The sequence below is a fragment of the Sphaerodactylus townsendi genome, linkage group LG02 (assembly GCF_021028975.2).
Source record: "Sphaerodactylus townsendi isolate TG3544 linkage group LG02, MPM_Stown_v2.3, whole genome shotgun sequence".
Lineage (NCBI taxonomy): Eukaryota > Metazoa > Chordata > Lepidosauria > Squamata > Sphaerodactylidae > Sphaerodactylus > Sphaerodactylus townsendi.
Genome location: NC_059426.1, coordinates 179,027,002 through 179,049,371, shown reverse-complemented (window position 1 = coordinate 179,049,371; position 22,370 = coordinate 179,027,002). Strand labels below are relative to the sequence as shown.

Below are 22,370 nucleotides of genomic sequence, written 5' to 3'. Positions count from 1 at the left end.
TAGATGGACTCTGGTCTGATCCAGCAGGGTAGTTCTTATGTTCTTAAGACAGTGCAAGTAGCAAGGATGTGGTTAGCGGGGCATGCAATGGAATCGGAAGGCTTGTTAGAAACTAGCTGGTATAATTTGCCCAAGCAGATTAAAAGCATTTCCAGCCACAGTTGCTAGGAATTGGGAGCAAAGATGGGAGGGACTTTCTTGATGGGCAAACTTGATGAGGGTATATAATTGACCCCCCCACCCCGGGTTAGGTAAATTTGCAGCCATATGGGCGGCCCCACTGCCAGCTTTAGAGGACTTGTTAGTATTTTTTCTCTAGTGGTTCTGTGTAACTACAGTTTATTAGAAAAGACAGTTTGGACACAGGAGTAAAAGCAGTGGTGGGATCCAAAAATTTTAGTAACAGGTTCCCATGGTGGTGGGATTCAAACAGTGGCGTAGCGTCAATGGGGCTGGGAGGGGCACGATGGGGGCGTGGCTGGGCATTCCGGGGGCAGGGCTGTGGCAAGGACGCAGCCGCTGTACCGGTCCTTGGATGGGAAACAAATGCACGCTGGAGCAGGCTGCCACGCACGCCAGTGCACCTGCTGCTAGACTGCTTCAAGTTCTGCGCGCTACTGCTGAGAGGAGGGGCGTAACTAAGGCAAAAATCACGGGGCAAAATCACCCATTAGTAACCCTCTCTCGGCACACACAAATAATTAGTAACCTACTCTCGGGAACCTGTGAGAACCTGCTGGATCCCACCTCTGGTAAAAGTTCCAGACGTGTAGGGTGTGGAGGCAATGAAGGGCGACGTTTTGGTTCTTTCCATCAGCTTTTTAGTGAAGTTGGCTTTGCAAACAAGAAGAAAAATGTCCCACTGTTACCGCGCTGCTCAGGATAACACTTTCCTTACTCAGAGGTATCCCGCTCTCGGCAGCGCCCAGGAACCCAAGCAAGACCCGACAAGGCTCAGATAAATAAAAGAGATTTATTGAGATGCTGACCTAGGTGTCAGCACCTCCCTTCCGCACAACAGCTCTGCCGCCTAGCAGCTTTGCAACCCCTTAAGTACACTTTCTCCCGTCGGGGGACCGGGAGAACCAAAGACAGCCCACCACCATTCATTAACAAAATTCAAAACAACCAATCATACATTGCAACATGCAGGAACCAATCAGTGTCCGATAGGCATCCCCTTCTCAAGTTCCGCGCCAGAGCAGGGCGAGGCGATGACGTGTTCACTGACGGGGGAAACACAAAGGTTTTCTCCAGGTGTCCAGGGTCAGGAAGCAGAGAGCGATGACGTGAGCTGCCTTATCTGCCTGCTGACAGGATTAGGCAGGGCGAGGCGCTTCGACTGAGGTCTTCCTTTGTCCGCGTGCATCAGGAAACTTTACACGTGAATGGGATGGGTCCGGGTGAGGCAGAGATGGCTCTCTGCCTTGGGCCAAGGAGGTTCCATACAAACACAAGTACAGGGAAACTTACAAATCCTATTTCTATCTAATACAAACTAGTTTCTACCTAATAAATACAAAACAGAATAATCTTTCAATCGTTTTAGTTCTGGCACAGTCTAGGAGCGGGATTCTCTCCTGGCTCCGCTATCACCACTGCCGGTCAAGACAGGCCACAGGAGAAACTGATTAGTATAAATAGTAACAGAGATAATAGACAGCCTTCTGGTGTTCCTTTGTCACTTTGTAATTCCTCTGTTAAGAGTGCCATTCATTAATATTCTCGTCTTGTGCTTAAGAATATATTTTCTGTATCCAATTAAAGAAACAGATCACATTTTAAATATTTGGGTGTTTTTAACATTAAAAATCCATGAGATATTATCACATGCTCTCTCTGTGACAAATAAAAAGAATGCTGTTCTTGATTTTAGCAAATTCCATTGCATCAATTACAAATCAAACATCTTTCATAGATATCTTTTAGGTACAAAATCCATCTGATCTTCATGAATCGTTTTATGTATATGATTTATATTGATTATATTTGAGGAAAATTAATAAAAATATTGTACAAAAACAAATTAAACATTTCAAGTAAAGTTTTTAAAGCTGGGGGGGGGGTTTTATGTGTGTGGTCTATGGTATATAAAAGGGTTAAACCACAGAGGGCTGTGTGCTAGAGTGGCCGAACAATGACAGAGGGGTGGGTGGGCTGTGCGGAGTCCTGAATTTGCCACTGCATCAGGAGGTGAAGCATCTGGGCTTTGGGGGGATGCACAGAGCGGTGAGCTGGGGATGGGGAGAGGTACATGGGGGGTGGGGGTGGCACACAGCAAAAGAGAGCCCTCCACTTTGGGGGCAGGGTGTTCCCCCATCAGCAGAAAGGAAACCTATTCTCCATTTAGAGGCATAATAAGGTCAGGGCTGCAGCATCTTCTAGGGATGGAGGGGCGGAGGAATCCAGGAGGAAGCTGGCCCCAGAGGTACCCCCACCCCAACGCACATACACACAAGAGTCTGTTTTCTCACTGCCGTCCAGGAAGGGATTTGCTTTTAATTTTCTTTACAGCCATAGAAAGAGAAGAGGAAGGAAGAGAACAATGCATGCCGCATCTCAAGGAGGATATTGAGATAGAAAAAGTGCAGAGAAGGGCAACGAGGATGATTGAAGGATTGGAGCATCTTCCTTATGAGGAGAGGCTGCAGCGTTTGGGACTCTTTAGTTTGGAGAGGAGGCGTCTGAGGGGGGATAGGATTGAAGGCTATACAATTATGCACGGGGTAGAAAATGTTGACAGAGATAAATTTCTCTCTCTTTCTCACAATACTAGAACCAGGGGGCATTCATTGAAAATGCTGGGGGGAAGAATGAGGACTAATAAAAGGAAACACTTCTTCACGCAACGTGTGATTGGTGTTTGGAATATGCTGCCACAGGAGGTGGTGATGGCCACTAACCGGGATAGCTTTAAAAGGGGCTTGGACAGATTTATGGAGGAGAAGTCAATCTATGGCTACCAATCTTGATCCTCCTTGTTCTGAGGTTGCAAAGGCCTTAACAGTCCAGGTGCTCAGGGGCAGCAGCAGCAGCAGAAGGCCATTGCTTTCACCTCCTGCAGGTGAGCTCCCAAAGGCACCTGGTGGGCCACTGCGAGTAGCAGAGAGCTGGACTAGATGGACTCTGGTCTGATCCAGCTGGCTTGTTCTTATGTTCTTATGCCGTGTGTGTGTGTGTGTGTGTGTGAGAGAGAGAGAGAGAGAGAGAGAGAGTGTGTGTGAGAGAGAGAGAAAGAGAGAGAGAGAGAGACTGGTATGGGAGGCTCCTCTGGGACGCAGAGTGATTCTTACCATTTCCAACTGGAAGTGGTCGGGCTGGGAAAGGCTCCTGTGTACCCAGCAGGTATTCCTAGCCTAGATGGGCCAGTGTTTGTGTAATGGACATTTATAGCTCAATGGAAGGGCATCTGCTTTGCAGGCACCGGGTCCCGCGTCCAGACCTTCTTCTCCAGCTCCGCAGGGCAGGGAACAGCCTTTCTCTCTTGCAGACCTTGGAGAAGCAGCCAATACTGGGTTGGACGGACCGGCACCCTCAGTGGGCATCTTCCTGTAGGTGTAGAGAGGAAGGGTTCCCACTCTTTACCTACTTCAGCAGCTTCTTGACTAAGGAGTGTCGGGGCTCAGAAGGACATTTCCCACTCAGCTCCAGGTGTGTCCAAAGCAGAGTGAAGATGAGGACAGCAAGACTCTCACCCTCTATTTAATGGGACGTGGCTAACCATTGGATTTCTGCTACAATTGTCCTGGGGTCAGTGGTGGGATTCAGCCGGTTCGCACCACTTCGGCAGAACCTGTTGTTGAAATGGTGCTTGTAAACAACCAGGTGTTAAATTATTTGAATCCCACCACCGGAACCGGTTGTTAAATTATTTTAATTCCAGTGCTGCCTGGGGCTGTACAAGACTGAGACACACACACACACACCCAAACTATTGGTTTGCATGGCCAAAGTTTAAGGCTATAATCTTTGTGGGATTTTACCCTCTTAGAGTAAACAGAGCTCTCTTGATCATTCCTCAGAGCTATGCAGCTTGACTCATCTGAACCCGCAAGATTATTTTTCTTTACACACCAGTTTTAAGGAGCAGCAGTGGCGTAGGAGGTTAAGAGCTCTAGTATCTAATCTGGAGGAACCGGGTTTGATTCCCAGCTCTGCCGCCTGAGCTGTGGAGGCTTATCTAGGGAATTCAGATTAGCTTGTGCACTCCCACACACGCCAGCTGGGTGACCTTGGGCTAGTCACAGCTTTTCGGAGCTCTCTCAGCCCCACCCACCTCACAGGGGGTTTGTTGTGAGGGGGGAAGGGCAAGGAGATTGTCAGCCCCTTTGAGTCTCCTGCAGGAGAGAAAGGGGGGATATAAATCCAAACTCTTCTTCTTTTCCAGGCAGAAACTCAGCAGGGCTTTGCAGATCATCGCCAGCTCATCTAGCAATTTCTCCAGTGCGCCGCCATCCTTGTGAGAGCGTCCAAAGATGAAAACAGAGGAGCGAGACCCCTGTGCGCAGGAAGAGGACACAGGCAGGACAGGAGATATCCAAGTGGCAGGATGCAAAACAAGGGCGTCCTTGGAGGAAGATGGAAATCCCACAGGAGCAAATACCATGAGGTCCCTCGGAAAAGTGCAGGTGAAAGAGGAGCCAGAAGAAGGCACAGCCCACCATTGGGAAGCCCAGTGGCAGGAGTTCCTGAAGACAGCGGAGCCCCTTCCCTCGAGGCTGGCCTTCCCACAGTGGCCAGAGGAGCCCGCACCGTGGGGCGATGCCAAGGCCTTCCTGGCCTCCTTCGAGCAAGTCGCTGAAGCCTGCCGGTGGCCCAGGGAGGAATGGGCGGCTCGCCTCCTGCCAGCTCTCAGCGGAGAAGCGGAAACGGCCTTTCACAAGCTGGAGCTCAGAGACAGAGAGGATTACGGCAAGGTGAAGGCGGCCATTTTGCACGGGGACGCCATCAGCAGGGAGAGACACCGCCAGCACTTCCGGCACTTCTGCTACGGGGAGGCCGAGGGACCCAGAGCCGTCTACAGCCGACTGCAGGCGCTTTGCTGCCAGTGGCTGAAAGTGGAGAGGCACACGAAGGAGCAGATCCTGGAACTGTTGATTCTGGAGCAGTTTCTCACGGTTCTACCCGCCGAGATCCAGAACTGGGTGCGGGAACGTAGCCCAGAGACGTGCTCCCAGGCCGTGGCCCTGGCGGAGGGTTTCCTTCTGGGGCAGCGGGACGCGGAGGGAGACAAAAGCCAGGCACGTAGGGTTGCCAACTCTGAGTTGTGAATTTCCTGGAGATTTTTTGCAGGAAGCCTATGGAGGGAGGGGTTTGAGGCAAGGTGTATCCTCAGTAGGGTATAATACCATAGAGTGATATGACAGGAATGAACAGACCAAATTGGCACACTGATCTCTAGGGGAAGGATGTCACTGTATAAAAATGTTAACCCCAGGATGAAATCAAGCTATCGAGAATCGGTATACTGAGGAAGATACCTTCGAAAACGCATTCAGGCGCGTGGTGCAATTCTATATAGGATTCTCAGTTTCAATGTACCATCCATGTATGGACTCAAGACACAGGATGTACTAGCTCTGTTGTGAAGTTCCATTTGGGAATCACATAAAATGGAAACATAAAATTTCCCTTGGAATTGAACATTGTGCAGTCTCATATGGACATTTGAATATTTGCTTGACAATATACGTGATGAGAATCTGTGGAGTTCCATTTGGGAACCAAATAAAAAAAATGGAAATGGAAATATTTCTTGGAATTCATCAATTTGAAGTCTCATATGGACTTTTGAATACACACTTTACAAATGAAATGATGAAAATTGTACATTGATTTGTTTTATTGACACTGGCACTTTATATAAATGTATTGCACTTTATTACTTTCATCAATAGGATATTAGAATAGGGTTAGTATTGGTATACTTGTGTTAATATTTATATGAAAAATAATTGAAAAAATAACTTTGCACAAATGTTGTTGGAATGATTTATTACAATTGTCATATACACATAAGTCCAAGTCAGTGTGCCAATTTGGTCTGTTCATTCCTGTCATATCATACTTGGCACGCTAGTTCCAATCTTGTTTGGAGAAGAAGAAGAGTTTGGATTTATATCCCCCCTTTCTCTCCTGCAGGAGACTCAAAGGGGCTGACAATCTCCTTGCCCTTCCCCACTCACAACAAACACCCTGTGAGTTGGGTGGGGCTAAGAGAGCTCCGAGAAGCTGTGACTAGCCCAAGGTCACCCAGCTGGCGTGTGTGGGAGTGTACAGGCTAATCTGAATTCCTCAGATAAGCCTCCACAACTCAAGCGGCAGAGCTGGGAATCAAACCCGGTTCCTCCAGATCAGAGTGCACCTGCTCTTAGCCACTGCTCTTAGCCACTACGCCACTGCTGCTCCTTTGCTACAATACCATAGAGTTTGCTATAATACCATAGTCAATGCTCCAAAGTGGCCGTTTTCTCCAGGGCAACCGATGTCATCTGGAGGACTCCAGGTTCCGCCAGAAGACGGGCAGCTTCGCGTGGAAGCGTTTCCCCGTGCTGCTGGTGTCCTGCAGCAGGACAACAAGGATCAAGATGTTGGTCCATTTCAGAAAATGCATTTCTTTACTGAAAATAAACACAGCTTCTCAGTGTCATGAAACCACAATACACAAAACAACTAAAACACCCAAAGTTAATCTGAAACCAACATTTAACCAATTTTGAGAAGCAGCCACAGTAGTGAATGTGTGAAAAAACTATCATAAAATGTAGGTGTTGTGTAGAAAAACAATCGCAGATGGACTATACCGCTAAGGAGCAGCAGTGGCGTAGGAGGTTAAGAGCTCGTGTCTCTAATCTGGAGGAACCGGGTTTGATTCCCCGCTCTGCCGCCTGAGCTGTGGAGGCTTATCTGGGGAATTCAGGTTAGCCTGTGCACTCCCACACACGCCAGCTGGGTGACCTTGGGCTAGTCACAGCTTCTCGGAGCTCTCTCAGCCCCACCTACCTCACATGGTGTTTGTTGTGGGGGGGAAAGGGCAAGGAGATTGTCAGCCCCTTTGAGTCTCCTAGGAGAGAAAGGGGGGATATAAATCCAAACTCTTCTTCTTCTTAATCAAAAGTGTGCTAGAATTTTTTCAAAAAAGAAGTTTCACACTGGTACGAGAGGATAGGGACGTCACCCGGTGAAGGGAGGTGTGCTTCATTTGCTCAGGGGCCTCTTCTAGGAAGGCCCTGCGCTTCACATCCACACACCTGAAAGGGCGGGGGCAAAACACAGCACCTGCGAAGATTAATCCAATGTGTGGGCAGGTACTTATATGGGAGACGATGGTCCTTCAGATATCTATGCCCAGTGTGGAACAGAGCTTTAAAATCCCAGTCCCAGGCTATGAGGCTCCTACAACTGGGCCTGGAAATGAAAAAAGCACCCAGCCTGGAGCTTGAAGTAAAATACAATAGGCTGACCAGACATCCTGCTTTTGGCGGGACAGTCCCGCCTTCAAACAATTTGTCCCACGGGCTATTTCAATTGTCCCGCTTTTTGGAAGGCGGCCGCACTGCCTTCTGGGGCTCAAGGCAGTGCGGCAGCCTCCCGTGCGCGCAGCTGCACGGCCTTCTGGGGCGCTGCCGTTTCCTGCCCTGTGACACGGCGGGAAATGGCAATGCCCCAGAAGGCAGTGTGCTCCTGCGGCTGTGCGCGCATGTGCGCGCAGGCTGGCGGCCGCCTACCCCCCATCCCGGTTCACAAAGGTGACCATCTGGTCACCTTAAAATACAAGCAACTGTGAACAAGGCCTCCCAGAGGCCTTCAGCACGTGATACATCTTCTTGGGCTCGGGTGTGTGAAACTGACGACATTGGCTGTCTGGGTTTGTGGTGTAAGGTTGTTTCCCCAAAATTAAAATGTCTACTTTGAGACAATCCAATGGAGAAAACGCATTGGCTGCTCGTTGCGTTACTCAGAGTTTGAAACGAAGCCTTGGCTACTGACCTGGCCAGGCCTCTGCATGTGGTCAGGTTTCCAAGTGACCTTCAGATGCAGGCAGGGTATATATGGAGCATCCCACCCTGCCATCAACAGGAGGAAGGGAAGAAGAAAAAGAAGAGTTTGGATTTGTACTCTGCCTTTCTGTCCTGTAAGGAGACTCATGGCAGCTTACAAACTCCTTCCCTTTCTCTCTCCACAACACCTTGTGAAATAGGTTAGACTGAGAGCAGAGGTGGGATCCAGCAGGTTCTCACCCGTTCCCGAGAGTGGGTTACTCATTATTTGTGTGTGCCGAGAGGGGATTACTAACTGGGTCTGCTTTTCCGTTAGAAATTCCATTAGGTCCAAAAACCATAAAGTCCTGTTGTTTCCTATGTGGCTGGTTAGCAAAGGTAGAAAACGGGATAATTTTCCCTGTTGGGCTGTTTTAAAAACATGTTTTAGAAATAGGGTAAAGTTCCTTGTTTAAGGAAGGAATCCTTCTTTTGATTTCTAGAAACAAAATTAAGTGTTTGAAAGTATTAAGTATTTGACAGGCAGTCAATTAGAGGAGAAGTCGTTTCTGTTGGCAGTAGACGATAGGACTTGCTACAATGAGTTTAAATTATGGACAGAAAGAGACCAGCTGGAAATTAGGAACTTTTTTTTACAGTAAGAGTTTTTTACAGTAACAGAGAAATTATTAATGCCCCGCCCCCGAATGCCTGGCCACGCCCCCGTCATGCCCCGTTTAGCCCCATTGGCGCTACGTCACTGTTTGAATCCCACCACCGTGGGAACCTGTTACTAAAATTTTTGGATCCCACCACTGGCTGAGAGAGTCTGGAGAGAACTGTGACTGGCTCAAGGTCACCCAGCAGGCTACATGTGGAGGAGTGGGGAAACAAATCTGGTTCACCAGATAAGAGTCCAGTACTCTTAACCACTACACCACGCTGGCATTGGCCAGCATCCTGGCCAGGAGAACAGCCCCATCTTTTGGCTGTCCTTCCAACTACCGGACCAGAGTCCACAGTCAGAAGGGGGCCCTGACACAAAAGACCACCCTCCAGGCCACCTTTTGGTTCTAGCTGCCCTTGCAGCGTGGCCCAATCAGTTCCACAGTGCTGTGACTATGTAGGACGGTCCATTCCACAGTGTATTTTGAATGCAGGGCTGTCCAACCATCCAAGGAGACCCCCAGTAAGTCTGTCCAGAATCGGCCTTTGCTTTTCAGACTCTTTTGCCGACTGTTCCAGAAGAAAAGTGGTGCCGAGTTTCCCCCCTGCCATTCCAAGTTCCCCTTTCTCTGGATAATTCTGTGTAATTCAGTTATTGAAATCATTTATTAGCCGCCTTTCTTCCTTACTGTGCTCAAACAAACTTACAATGCAGATAAAATATGTAAAATATGGTACATACGATGCATTAAAAAAGCCCGCAGAATTAAAGCCACAGTTTGGGACTGCCAGTAAACAATGCAATAGGATTAGGATTATAGAATTTTTAAACAAACAGTCTTGTCCACAGCCCTCTTGCCCTGAAAGTGTCTCTCTGTCCATGTAGGTGCCGCTGGAGCAGACTGTGGAGCACTTCTGTGAGGGGGTGCTTCCTCCGTCGCACTTTGAGCAGCCGCACCCGGGGACCAAGGAGGAAGCTGATGGGGAGGCCAGCCTGCTGGGTATGTATGATCCTCTCCGCTGAATCTCGGGATGGAGACCGTGGGGCGGTGCTTCCAAAAAAAGTCATGTTTTTTTCATTGGTTTATATGAAAAATGGATGAGGTGGCAGAAAAAGACCCATTAGTCCGCTATCTAACAGCAGTGGGAGATGGGCTTCATCTACTCTGAGGAGAGTACATTTATGTTGGAACACATGTTGGTAGTCTTTCAGGTGTCCCTGAACTCCAGTTTAATGTCACTGTTATAGATTAAGAACATAAGAACAAGCCAGCTGGATCAGACCAGAGTCCATCTAGTCCGGCTCTCTGCTAATCGCAGTGGCCCACCAGGTGCCTTTGGGAGCTCACATGCAGGAGGTGAAAGCAATGGCCTTCTGCTGCTGCGGCTCCCGAGCACCTGGACTGTTTTTGCAATCTCAGATCAAAGAGGATCAAGATAGCCATAAATCGACTTCTCCTCCATAAATCTGTCCAAGCCCCTTTTAAAGCTATCCAGGTTAGTGGCCATCACCACCTCCTGTGGCAGCATATTCCAAACACCAATCACACGTTGCGTGAAGAAGTGTTTCCTTTTATTAGTCCTAATTCTTCCCCCCAGCATTTTCAATGGATGCCCCCCCATGCCCCCCCATGCATAATTCTGAGATTAACTCAGTGATTCATCTGGAATGATCCTAGAAAGTGTTTCTCTCACCATGCATGCAGTGGTGGGATCCAAAAATTTTAGTAACAGGTTCCCATGGTGGTGGGATTCAAACTGTGGCGTAGCGCCAGTGGGGCTGGGTGGGGCACAACGGGGGCGTGGCCGGGCATTCCGGGGGCGTGGCATTCCTGGGCAGGGCTGTGGCAAGGACGCAGCCGCTGCGCCGGTCCTTGGGCGGGAAACGAATGCACGCAGGCGCAGGCTGCCACGCACGCCGGTGCACCTCCTGCTAGACTGCTTCAAGTTCTGCGCGCTTCTGCTGAGAGGAGGGGCGTAACTAAGGCAAAAATCATGTGGCAAAATCACCCATTAGTAACCCCCTCTCGGCACACACAAATAATTAGCAACCTACTCTCGGGAACCTGTGAGAACCTGCTGGATCCCACCTCTGCATGCATGTGGTCGGCCAGTTGTAGGAAGATGCACATACCCCTGAGTGTTGCAGGATCATGGACCGTCCCACTCCCTTTTCCCTTCTGCACCTCCAAGATCCCCGTGAGACGCATTCCTGTGGGATGCTGTGTCCAGAAAGGGCGCTCTCAGTGAGGGCTCAGAAGCCCTGCATTGGCAAAGCCACGCTGGCAAATAGGGACAGAGGTGTGCAGGGGGGTTGGAACTGCCTGGCTGAGGCAAGGAAAGGCTTCTCTGTAGACTCCCAGGGGGAAAGGCTGACCTGGCCCAGTGCTGAGGAGTGGGCCAGGCTGCTCAGCCCAGCAATCTAGCCTGTCTTGGGAGAGTGGCTAACCAGCAAGCCTAGCGGGCAATAGAATATGGAGGAGCCACCAGCTGTAATCAGGGAAAAGCACAGGGAGGCCGAGACGGATGGAGAGAACAGGCAAAGGGAGCTGTTCCCATCAAGTTATCCTTCCCTTCACTCCAGACCTCTTACCCGTGAGCGTTTCTGGAGAAGGATGGACTCTCTGGGCCAAGTTCCCCTCAAGGCAAGTTCCTCTCCACCAGCACCCCTTTCCCAGGAGGCTTAGCTTTCTTATTGGTTCCTTTTAACAGCGCTGCACATTTGGAGTTGTAATTTATCACAAGCCCCTTTTGAGCAACCATGAGATTTGGAAAAGTGGGAGGAAAATACTTTTAATAAATCATATTTTCTATGTGGTGAAATAGTGGATCCTGCTGCCCCTTCCCTTTGGGTTTTTAAGGGAATTGATAGTATTAATTAATAATGCTGCATTTCAATGGGGTAGGGTTTATATATATTTATTAGAGCCTGTAACGGATTTTAATCTGATATATGTGCTCTATTTTACATGTTGTTCACCGCCCTGAGCCCTCCGGGGGAGGGCGGTATATAAACCTAATCAATCAATCAATAAAATAAATAAATAAACATGAGTACTGTGTGGTTTCCAGGCTGTATGGCCGTGTTCTAGCAGCATTCTCTCCGAATGTTTCGCCTGTATCTGTGGCTGGCATCTTCAGAGGATCTGATAGTAGGAAGGCAAGTGGAGTATATATACCTGCTGGAGATTCCATGGAGGGGAAAGAACCATTGTCTGTTAACAGGTAAAGGGAGCAATTAGCAAGTTAGATTTACATGTGTTGAGTGGGATCCACCCATTAGCATGTGAGTAACAATGAAGATAGCAAGGTCAATAGGTGAGGGCATCATAGAAGTAGCCTGGCCTTTGTTCCCTTTGATTGTATTACTGTCTATAGCAGGGGTCCCCAAACTTTTTAAACAGGGGGCCAGTTCACTGTCCCTCAGACTGTTAGAGGGCCGGACTCAAAAAAACTATGAACAAATTCCCATGCACACTGCACATATTTTATTTTGAAGTGCAATCCCAAACAGAGTTATGACGGTCTCAGTAGCCCAACGTGGTGCACAGCGCAATCCTAAAGAGAATTATGGTGGGTGAACCCTTTCATTCCAATGGGCTCGGACCGGAGAAACTCAGAGCAGGATTGCAGCATAACAGCCGCAGGATCCGAGGCTCTTTCCCAGCAAAGGGTCTCCAGCTCCCAGCTCAGCCGCCTTTCTCTCCCCCCCCTTGCTGCATTGGTACAGTCCCCTCCGGCCGCTTGGAATGAGCAGCGAGTCGCCCGCGTTTGAGGCTGTGTTTGTAAACCTGGGGGTCGGGGTGCCAAGCTCCAGGGGCCCCTGAAGGTCCCCCCCCCCAGAATTACAGCTGCGGAGGTTAGCTCTCCTGAAGGAAATGGATACCTCGGAGTGGGGGACTCTGTGGCCTTGCGCTCCAGCGGTGGGAAAGGAAGGAAAAGGAGAGAGAGAAGGGGGATATGCGCTTCCGCCCAGCGGGCCGGATGAATGTCTTCCGGGGGCCTGATATGGCCCGCGGGCCGTAGTTTGGGGACCCCTGGTCTATAGTCATCCTGTGTTTGTGTGGAGCTGAAACGTCAGGAGAGAATGCTGCTAGAACATGGCCATACAGCCCGGAAACCACAGTGATTCCGGCCGTGAAAGCCTTCGACAAAACATGAGATGCAGAACATGCATCCTCTGCTCTGCCTGGCTCCAAATCAGGTCTTCCGGGAAGCAATGTGGGACTTGGGCATCTGTCACATCTCTGATGTTTGGTAATGGAGTTTTCCCCGCTGAGCAAGGTCTTGGAAGGGGAGGTGTTTGCCCCTGTCCTTATCATGCTCTTTAGCTCCCTGCTGCCTAATTCCACTTCTCTCTTGTTTGGGGTTTTCTTGTTTCTTCGGCAGGTGAAGGGTGGATGACAATACACGAGAGCGAGCATTATGCGCCAGAAGACTCAGAGCGAGTGGGACCATGTCCGGTGTCACAGTGGAAAGCAGAAGAAATTGTGCCGCATTGCTGTGAGACAGAAAATACCTCAGCGGATCAAGAGAGACCCAAAGGCCCCCAGTCATGCCACGTCACAGACGAAACTGATCCTTATGGGGAAGATTACAAAACTCTCATTATAACCACAGTCCAGCCAGGAATCGACCCTGCTGGTAAAAAACAAAAAGCTGGCAAGGGTTATGAGAAAAGTTTCAGTCAGAATTCCGGCGCCCTTAAGAGCCACCACGCCAGAAGCAAAGCCCACAAATGCTTGGCCTGTGGGAAATGCTTTCTCTCCAGCTCAAAGCTCATCATTCACCAGAGAACTCACACTGGAGAGAAGCCGTACGAATGCTCAGACTGTGGGAAAATGTTCCGCTCCAGTTCGGTGCTTTACCGTCACCAGAGGATCCACACCGGAGAGAAACCTCACGCGTGCCCAGTTTGCGGGAGGAGATTCAGCAGCAATTCCAATCTAAGTCGGCATCAGAGAATTCACACGGGGGAAAAGCCATACGAATGCTCAGACTGTGGCAAGAGCTTTATTCAGAGAGCAAACCTGAACAAACATCATAAAATCCACACCGGGGATGGGAAAAGCGGGGAAATTTTCGGCTTGAGCTGACAGCTTTCCACATGTGCCAAAATGCACATGCTACAGAAATCAGGTTAAAGGAATGGATTGTGCAAAGACATGTTTCCAAAAAAAAAAGGGGGGGAATCCTAGCAGTCTGTCTGTACTGCTGCTTCCTGTTCTGGATATTGTGATCTGTAGAATTGGGGATGGAGCCTTAGAAAGATATATCCAGTTGTGTGGATCCTAGAGGTTGGAAGCCCTATTTATGTGCTCATTTACTAACAAGGAGTGGCTTTATATAGCTGGCACTGGGAGGGAAGGGGAGGGTTTTCAAAAATATGTCCAAGCTGCATTAGGCATTAGACTCCCAAACACTTCCAGCCATGGGTTTGGATAGGAAGGCTTTTTCCAAGAGAAAGGCAGTCTGTTTTGGTGAGTGTAGGAAGTCATAGACCACAAGCAAAACCACGTGGCATATAACCGTAGTTGTGGATGGAGGAAGACTTTTTAACAACAACAGCAGCAGCAGTGGCGTAGGAGGTTAAGAGCTCGTGTATCTAATCTGGAGGAACTGGGTTTGATTCCCAGCTCTGCCGCCTGAGCTGTGGAGGCTTATCTGGGGAATTCAGATTAGCCTGGGCACTCCCACACACGCCAGCTGGGTGACTTTGGGCTAGTCACAGCTTCTCGGAGCTCTCTCAGCCCCACCTACCTTACAGGGTGTTTGTTGTGAGTGGGAAGGGCAAGGAGATTGTAAGCCCCTTTGAAAGGGGCTTACAGGAGAGAAAGGGGGGATATAAATCCAAACTACTCCTCCTCCTGCTGCTGCTTCTGCTTCTTCTTCATCATCATCATGAGGCATATAAAATAGGCTCCAGAGGAAGACTTTGTTATCTGTCCTGTTCAAAACCCTTTTCTAGGCAAAACAAGAGAATTGCATCTGACGAAGTGGGCCCTGGTCCAGAAAAGTGCATTAGAATCCTGTTAGTCTTCAAAGTGCCAGTAGATTCCTGTTTATGATTCAATAAATCCAGAGACCTCCCCTTGGGATTTTGTCTTGGTGGGTTCAAAGGATAATATAATAACACACAAGGATAATATTTGTGTACATTGACCTACCTCTCTTTAATATTTTAGTTGTGTATTCTTAAAAACTTTAATAAAATGTACGGTTAAACCTAAGAAGGAGTAAGCGTCAAAGCCCCAAAACAATAAAAACAGAATATTATATATGGTGGCTCCTCTTTCTGCTTGTCTTAGGCTGAGAGTGGTTACCAAAAGTCTTTTTTTTCCCAGGCATCCCTGAGAATAAAATCCCTGAGAACCAATCCCTGGAGTTACAATTAAGAACATAAGAACAAGCCAGCTGGATCAGACCAGAGTCCATCTAGTCCAGCTCTCTGCTACTCACAGTGGCCCACCAGTTGCCATTGGGAGCTCACCGGCAGGAGGTGAAAGCAATGGCCTTCTGCTGTTGCTGCTGCTCCTGAGCACCTGGTCTGCTAAGGCATTTGCAATCTGAGATCAAAGAGGATCAAGATTGGTAGCCATAAATCGACTTCTCCTCCATCAATCTGTCCAAGCCCCTTTTAAAGCTATCCAGGTGAGTGGCCATCACCACCTCCTGTGGCAGCAGATTCCAAACACCAATCACACGTTGCGTGAAGAAGTGTTTCCTTTTATTAGTCCTAATTCTTCCCCCCAGCATTTTCAACGAATGCCCCCCTGGTTCTAGTATTGTGAGAAAGAGAGAAAAATTTCTCTGTCAACATTTTCTACCCCAGGCATAATTTTATAGACTTCAATCATATCCCCCCTCAGACGTCTCCTCTCCAAACTAAAGAGCCCCAAACGCTGCAGCCTCTCTTCATAAGAAAGGTGCTCCAGTCCCTCAATTCTGCCAGACCTATTCGTCTCCTAACTAAGAACCAGGTTAACCACGGATAGACCTCCAATAATAGTTCCTACCTCTTCTTTTTCCTTTTTGTCTTTTTGAGACACCAGGATCAGACACACCCGCCCCTTGGCTATAAGCCAGCTGTTAGGCATATTGGGCACTGGAACTGGGTACGCACACCTCTCCTAAGGAACAGAGACCATTCACAATTTATGGAGACTTCTCCTGGAGAAGAAAAAGGCCAGAAACACCGAACTCACCCCCTAGGAGACCCAGAGGAAGGGTCTGAGAAGAAAAATACATACCAGTATGTATATAAGCTTCTGAGCCTGAACACCAGGAGGCAACATAAGGGAAGGCATCAGTTCTCTATGCCCTCCGGAGTAACTGGTTGGCCACTGTGTGAGATAGGATGTTGGACTAGATCACTGATAGCGAACCTTCTCGAGACCGAGTGCCCAAGTTGCAACCCAAAACCCACTTATTTATCGCAAAGTGCCAACATGGCATTTAAACCTGAATACTGAGGTTTTAGTTTAGAAAAAAGGTTGGCTCCGAGGTACGCGTTACTCTGGAGTAAGCTTGGTGGTAGTCAGTGGCTTTGCTTTGAAGCAACCGTGCAACTCTTCGAATGGGTGAATCACAACCCTAGGAGGGTTTACTCAGAAGCAAGCCCCATTGCCAGCAGCCAAGCTTACTCCCCGGTAAAGGATCGCGCTTTAGTTCTTTGCATGAAAATCAGTGGGGTTTAACAGTGCTACACTGTAGGGTTACCTATTCTGCTTCCCCAAAACTAGGTCTTAGGTTTAATGCTAATAATCAAGCCCAGCGGCCCAGGCCAACCTAGATGTGTATGTGTGTGTGGGGACAAATCTGTTTGCGTGTGCCCACAGAGATGGCTCTGAGTGCCACCTCTGGCACCCGTGCCATAGGTTCACCACCACTGGACTAGATGGACTAGCCCTGCTCTGATACAGCAGAACTCTTCTTATATTCTAATGAAGGCCTCGGCCTTTATGGTCCCCTTCAGAGGAACTGGTGGGCTGGACTAGATGGACCTTTACTGGTCTGATCTGGTAGAGGTCCTGTTCTCATTTAAGATTATTTTATTCCTCCCTAAGACCCTTAACAGGTTGCTTTCTTCATTTCAGGAGGTGGTGGATGGGAGTGTGCGAATGAGACGAAAACAGGTGGCATGTTAGCAAAACGAAGCAAGCATGAAGAGCTGAGAAAGAATGAGTGCGGTCACAGAGGGCTACAAAACAAGAGGGCGACTCCCTGGAGAAGAGGGAAAGAGTTACTTGGAGAAGGACAGAGTCACCTCGTGAAATCTCCATCCAGCAAGAAAAAGAGCACAGAAGGAAAATGCCTCAAAGCTCAGTGGAGATCCCATATGGACTTAAACTATAAGTGCTCCATGTGTGGAAGGAGTGTCAATGAAAGTACCAATCCAACCTCACACTAGAGATACTATAGGGCCGTGATGGTGAACCTTTTCGAGACCGAGTGCCCAAACTGCAACCCAAACCCCACTTATTTATCGCAAAGGGCCAACACAGTAATTTAACCTGAATACTGAGGTTTTAGTTTAGAAAAAACAGTTGGCTCCAAGGCGCGTATTACTTGGGAGTAAGCTTGGTGGTAGTCGGTGGCTGTGCTTTGAAGCAACTGTGCAACGCTTCAAACGGGTGAATCACGACCCTAGGAGGGTTTAGAAACAAGCCCCATTGCCAGCAACCGAGCTTACTCCCTGGTAATGGATTGCGCTTTAGTTCTTCCCATGAAAATCAGTGGGGTTTAACAGCACTGAACAGGGTTACCTACACGTCGTGCCCAGCGGCCCAGGTCAGCCGAGATGTGTGTGGGGCGATTATTAAAAAAAACCATGATGAACTCTGTGCATGCGTGCCCACAGAGAGGGCTCTTGAGTGCCACCTCTGGCACCCGTGCCATAGGTCCGCCACCACTGCTATAGGGGGAAAACCACATAATTGCCTGGGGTAAGTCAGAACTTCAGTCACAGGACAGATCGTAATGACCAACCAATTCATATAGAGAAAACGTATGAATGGTCAGAGCTTTTGCCACAGATCAACCTTTAACAATCATCATGTGGCCGCGGATCATTCCCAACAGCTGATGAGTCAGCCAAGAAAGGTTGCGTCTCAGGTAGACATTTTGTTTCAGTTGCTGTGGAATTAGCATTGTGATCAGATCCCACCTATGATTTCCATGAACAGGAGGGGGAATACCTGTCATTCGCTTCCCCCTCATGCTGTTTTGGGGGTGTTTTTATGGGAGGGGGCATCTTGCAGGAGCAGAGCCGTAGCTGGGCCAGAGAACGCCCGGTGCGCACTCTGGCTTTTTCGCCCCCCCGACGGCACACCCCCCCACGCACCACTTACTTTAGGAAACCGAACAGGCTGGAGGCCGGTTCTCGTGGGGACTACATTTCCCTGGATCTCTTGGGAAATGTAGTTCCCACCAGAACAGGCAGGCCTGTTCTGCAGCCTGCTCCGTTTCCTAAAGTGTGGGGGGGGGGCTCGGGGGAGGGGGGATTTTGCACTCCACACATGACCCAAATCTGTGCGCCCAGTGCGTCCCGTCCCCGTCCCCCGGGAACTTCGCCACTGTGCAGGAGCAGCAGTTTGGGCAGTTCCATGGGTTGCAAGAGACAATGTGGCTGTCTGACTATGTGAGGGGAAATACCTCCCATTAGAAGAAGTTTCTCTGGGCTTCTCTGTGAATGCATCACCCTGAGCTTCCTGCTGACTCTTTGACCCTGCTGTTTCTGCACAAAAGGTGTCTGAATGGCTTACAGGATCACTGAAAAGAATAACCTTGTATGTGCATGTCCGCCTAGCGTGGGCCCACTTTTGTGTACCTTATGATGTGGATTCTAGTCCACTACAGCTTATGCTGGAATGAAATTAAGGGCCCTAAAAGGGACAAATATGCCTAAAGTTAGAGATGGAGCGGAAGAAGAGTTGCCACCTTCCAGGTGAGGCCTCGACATCGGCCAGACTTACAACTTATCTCCAGACTATAAAGATTAGTTCCTCTGGGGGGGGAAATGGAATCTTCAGAGGATGGACTTTGCATCAAATCCTGCCATGTTCCCTCCCCAAACTCTACCCTTCCCAGCCCCCACCCCCAAATCTCCAGGGATCTCATCAGCCAGAGTTGAGAGTGGCACTTGGGGACAGCAGAGCTTGAAGAGGGGAGTAGAACGGGTCCCCTTTTGGGATTCCTTGGATTGGAACCTCTCTGCAATTCTCTCAAATAGCACGTCTGTTATGATGCCTCCTTAGCATTTCCTCCTAATTTTCACGGCCCCCCAAGGATCTTGCCTTAGAATTCTTAGCTGAACCCAAAGAACATGAGTTATTTGAGGTAAAAGGACACAGTGGTCAGTTCATGGGGGTGACTCTGAAGTATAAAAGGATCCTTTCCACAAAATAAAACAGCTGTTTTTTCTTAAAGTAGAAAAAGAGTTCATTTAGAAGTAGAAGTGTAATGGTTTCCTTCTCACTTTAGTTGCAAGATACCCTGTTTCCCCGAATATAAGACATCCCCAGAAAATAAGACGTAGTAGAGGTTTTGCTGAAGTGCGAAATATAAGGCATCCCCCGAAAGTAAGATGTAGCAAAGTTTTTGTTTGGAAGCATGCCCGACGAACAGAACACAGAAAAATAAGACATCCCCTGAAAATAAGACATAGCGCATCTTTGGGAGCAAAAATTAATATAAGACACTGTCTTATTTTCGGGGAAACACGGTAAGTGCAGATCATTTTTTAAAATAAAGTCCAATAGATAGTGCTAGACACAAACATCTTTTGACCATTTGCCACTTAGGCTAATCAGTTTACCACAAGGAAAAACCCAGGAAAACTCTTTAACCTTCCTTTGCATTCTCTTACCAAACCTCTGAATAAACCAAGTTAGCTCCAGCCCCTGGGGACAGCTGCCATTCAGTCTTAACATCCATTTTTGGTGGTTAAGAGTGGTGGATTCTAATCTGGAGAACTGGGTTTGATTCACATGAGTGGTGGACTCTAATCTGGAGCCATTATTTAGTGTGTGGTTTTCTAGTTACAGAATCACAGAGTTGGAAGAGACCCCAAGGGGCCATCCAGTCCAACCCCCTGCCATGCAGGAACGCACAATCAAAACACTCCTGGCAGATGGCCACCCAGCCTCTCTTTAAAAACCTCCAAAGGAGGAGACTCCACCACTCTGCTTACTCTGAGGTCGTGCATTCCACTGTCCAACAGCCCTGACTGTCAGAAGTGTTTCCTGATGTTTAGGTGTTTATGACTATTCTTTACATGTGTTCAGAGTCACAGTAAACGCATTAGACAGAGATGATGAGCCTCACTTTGTGGCCCAAGTCAGACTGCTGTGGCCCCTCATTGGTGCCTACTCTGTGCCCAGCCTGAGCTGGTTCACCCCTTTCCAGGCGGCCTGGTGGCCCTTGACTCTCTGGGAGTCTCCATATCAAGAGAGTTCGGAGGAGGTTAGTGCAGCCTAGCCTCCTACTGTGGAATTCCAGTCGTAAGCCACCATGCCTGCCTGCATGAAAGCATAAACTGAGATCCTTGATTTAATCAGAGGATGGCAACAGAGAACTGGGTACCAAAACATCTTCCCTGCAAATATTTGCAGGGAGTGCAAGAATACATTGGGGAAAGGGGTCGATCTGTGTGGGCTGCATCTAAGTCCCAAGTGCCTCTTCCAAATGATGAATTCCCCACACAGACACAGGGCCTTGGTTTCCGGAAGAAGCTTATCAACTCTGTGTATCTGCCTGCTGACCGGGATCTGTGACACAGACACATCTATTTATTTCACTGCAGAGATTCCTTGTCTGCTTTTAACTATGCGCTCGTACACTGGTCACATTTCATGTGCGCTTCTTTGTCGCAAAATGATTTCCCAGCCATTCACAAATTGCAATGCCTTCCGGAGAGAAGGAATGGCTTCCTTGTGCCTGAGAGCACCTCCGGGGTGCTCCAGCTGCAACCTCCCTCCTCTCTCCGGTTGTTTTAAAAGGTGCCCCTTGGAGAAGTGGGGTCCCTACCTGGGGCGAAGGCAGCCAAGTGTGGGAGGAGGGTCCAGGGGGAGAAAGCCTCTGCTTACCCTCCCTCATTTGGGCATTGCTGCCACGGGACCCCCACCGCCCTCTGCCCGCCCCCCCCCAAGAATCCAGAGACCAGCGCCTCGCTCACAACCTCTTTATTTTATGTACACCAAAGCGTGTGCGGGGGGGGGGGGAAGCCAGGCCCCCTCCCCTAAGCGCATCCATCCCCCCCCACCAGGGTCTCCGGGGCGGGGCGGCTCCCCCGTGGTCAGCGGTCCTCTTCCGTGGGTGGGTCAGTCGAGCTGCAGAGGGGAGGGAGAGATGGTGAGCGCCCGCCCCACAGACCCCCCTCCCTGCCCCCCAGCTCCAGCTCTTCATTCCCATCCGCCCCTCCCTACCTTGAGGAAGCCGATGTCCTTGGCGTACTGGCGGAAGCACTGGCGGCACATGTTGAGGCCGTACTTGCGGATCAGGCCGTGGCGGTTGGAGCAGACGCGGCTGCGGGGGGGGGGGGGGGGGGAGAAGCCGGTCAGCAGAGGGTGGGGGCGCCCCCTCCCCTCCCCTCCCCCCCCCCGGCCTGGCCCCCCACTGACCAGGAGCGCGACCCCTGCCCGAACTTCCTGGGGTGGCTCCAGTAGAGCTGCTGGTGGCCCATGGCGAGTGCGGCGCGGGCGGCGGCGGAAGGGAAAGGGAGCGTGGTCAGCGCGCAGGCGCAAAGGAGGCCGGCGTGCGTGCGTGCGTGCGTGCGTGCGGGGCTGTCCCGGCGTGCGGGAGAAGGGGGGGGTGGAGCTAGCTGGGCGGGCCGGCCCGGGGGCGTGTCGGGCGGGTGTGACGTCACGGCGCCCCGCCCCGCGCGCGGCATAAGGCTGCTGGAGGCGCGAGGGGAGGCAGCCGGGCGCGGTGGCGCGCGCCTGTAATCCCGGCTGCCGGGGAGGCTGAGGCCGGCGGATCGCGTGAGCTCAGGAGTTCTGGGCTGCAGCGGGCTATGCCGATCGGGTGTCCGCACTAAGTTCGGCTGGAGACAATATGAAGCCGGTTTCGTGTTTCCGGCCCGCCAGGGTTGCCTGTGGAGGGGTGAACCGGCCCAGGTCGGAGACGGAGCAGGTCAAAACTCCCGTGCCGATCAGTAGTGGGATCGCGCCTGTGAATAGCCGCTGCAGCGTAGCCTGGGCAAGACAGCGAGACACGGACTCTCCTTTTGCTGCTGCTGCGACCCCCCCGCAGGGCAGGCCGGTGCCGGGACGAGCTCCACTGAGCGCCTGCAGCCGAAGCCCCCCATTGCAATAGACAGCTCCCATTGCAACAGCCGCCCCAGGCGCAGCCCACCGCTCCAGGATCATACCCCCCGTGGGAAAACCAAGGCTGCCTGCCTCGCCTCTCGGCCGCCCCCTCCTGGTGGAAGCGCGCCACTGCCGCACTCCCCGCCCGCACTCCCGCCGGCCGCCAGCAGGAGTCAGGCCAGAGCATCGCATGGCGAAGGCGCCGCTCAGGAATCAAGGGAGCCAAGTCCCGGCCCCCCGCTGCAATGCTGGCCTCTCTGCTGCTCCCTCCTGGAGGAAGCGCGCCACTGCCGCACGCAGCACACACACTCCCGCCGGCCGCCAGCAGGGATCAGACGGGAGAGAGCCTGGCAACGATGGTCCGAAGTGCGCAGCTGCGAGGGAATCAGACTTCTGTGCATTTGCTGCCCACACCGAG

At 50.4% G+C, this 22,370-nt stretch overlaps 2 protein-coding genes across 3 annotated transcripts; one reads left to right on the top strand and one right to left on the bottom strand.

The window, feature by feature from the left end:
* The first annotated feature begins 2,131 nt into the window (after positions 1-2,131).
* LOC125427104 (zinc finger and SCAN domain-containing protein 23-like) lies at positions 2,132-17,153 on the top strand. Of its 2 annotated transcripts, none has more exons than XM_048486175.1 (5): positions 2,132-2,193; positions 4,388-5,240; positions 9,532-9,646; positions 13,035-13,784; positions 16,742-17,153. In XM_048486175.1, exons 2-4 carry the CDS (start codon positions 4,476-4,478, stop codon positions 13,739-13,741), a joined length of 1,587 nt encoding a protein of 528 aa, XP_048342132.1. In that variant the 5' UTR covers positions 2,132-2,193; positions 4,388-4,475; the 3' UTR covers positions 13,742-13,784; positions 16,742-17,153. The 2 variants fall into 2 exon arrangements, with proteins under 2 accessions (XP_048342132.1, XP_048342131.1); XM_048486174.1 differs by having other exon boundaries at positions 2,169-2,229.
* Positions 17,154-20,810: 3,657 nt separating this feature from the next.
* Positions 20,811-21,425, bottom strand: RPS29 (ribosomal protein S29). The gene is made up of 3 exons (XM_048486184.1): positions 21,266-21,425; positions 21,071-21,170; positions 20,811-20,974 (listed from the first exon to the last, which is right to left on the bottom strand). The coding sequence occupies exons 1-3, from the start codon at positions 21,325-21,327 to the stop codon at positions 20,966-20,968; spliced, it is 171 nt and encodes a 56-aa protein (XP_048342141.1). The 5' UTR covers positions 21,328-21,425; the 3' UTR covers positions 20,811-20,965.
* Between the last annotated feature and the right edge of the window lie 945 nt (positions 21,426-22,370).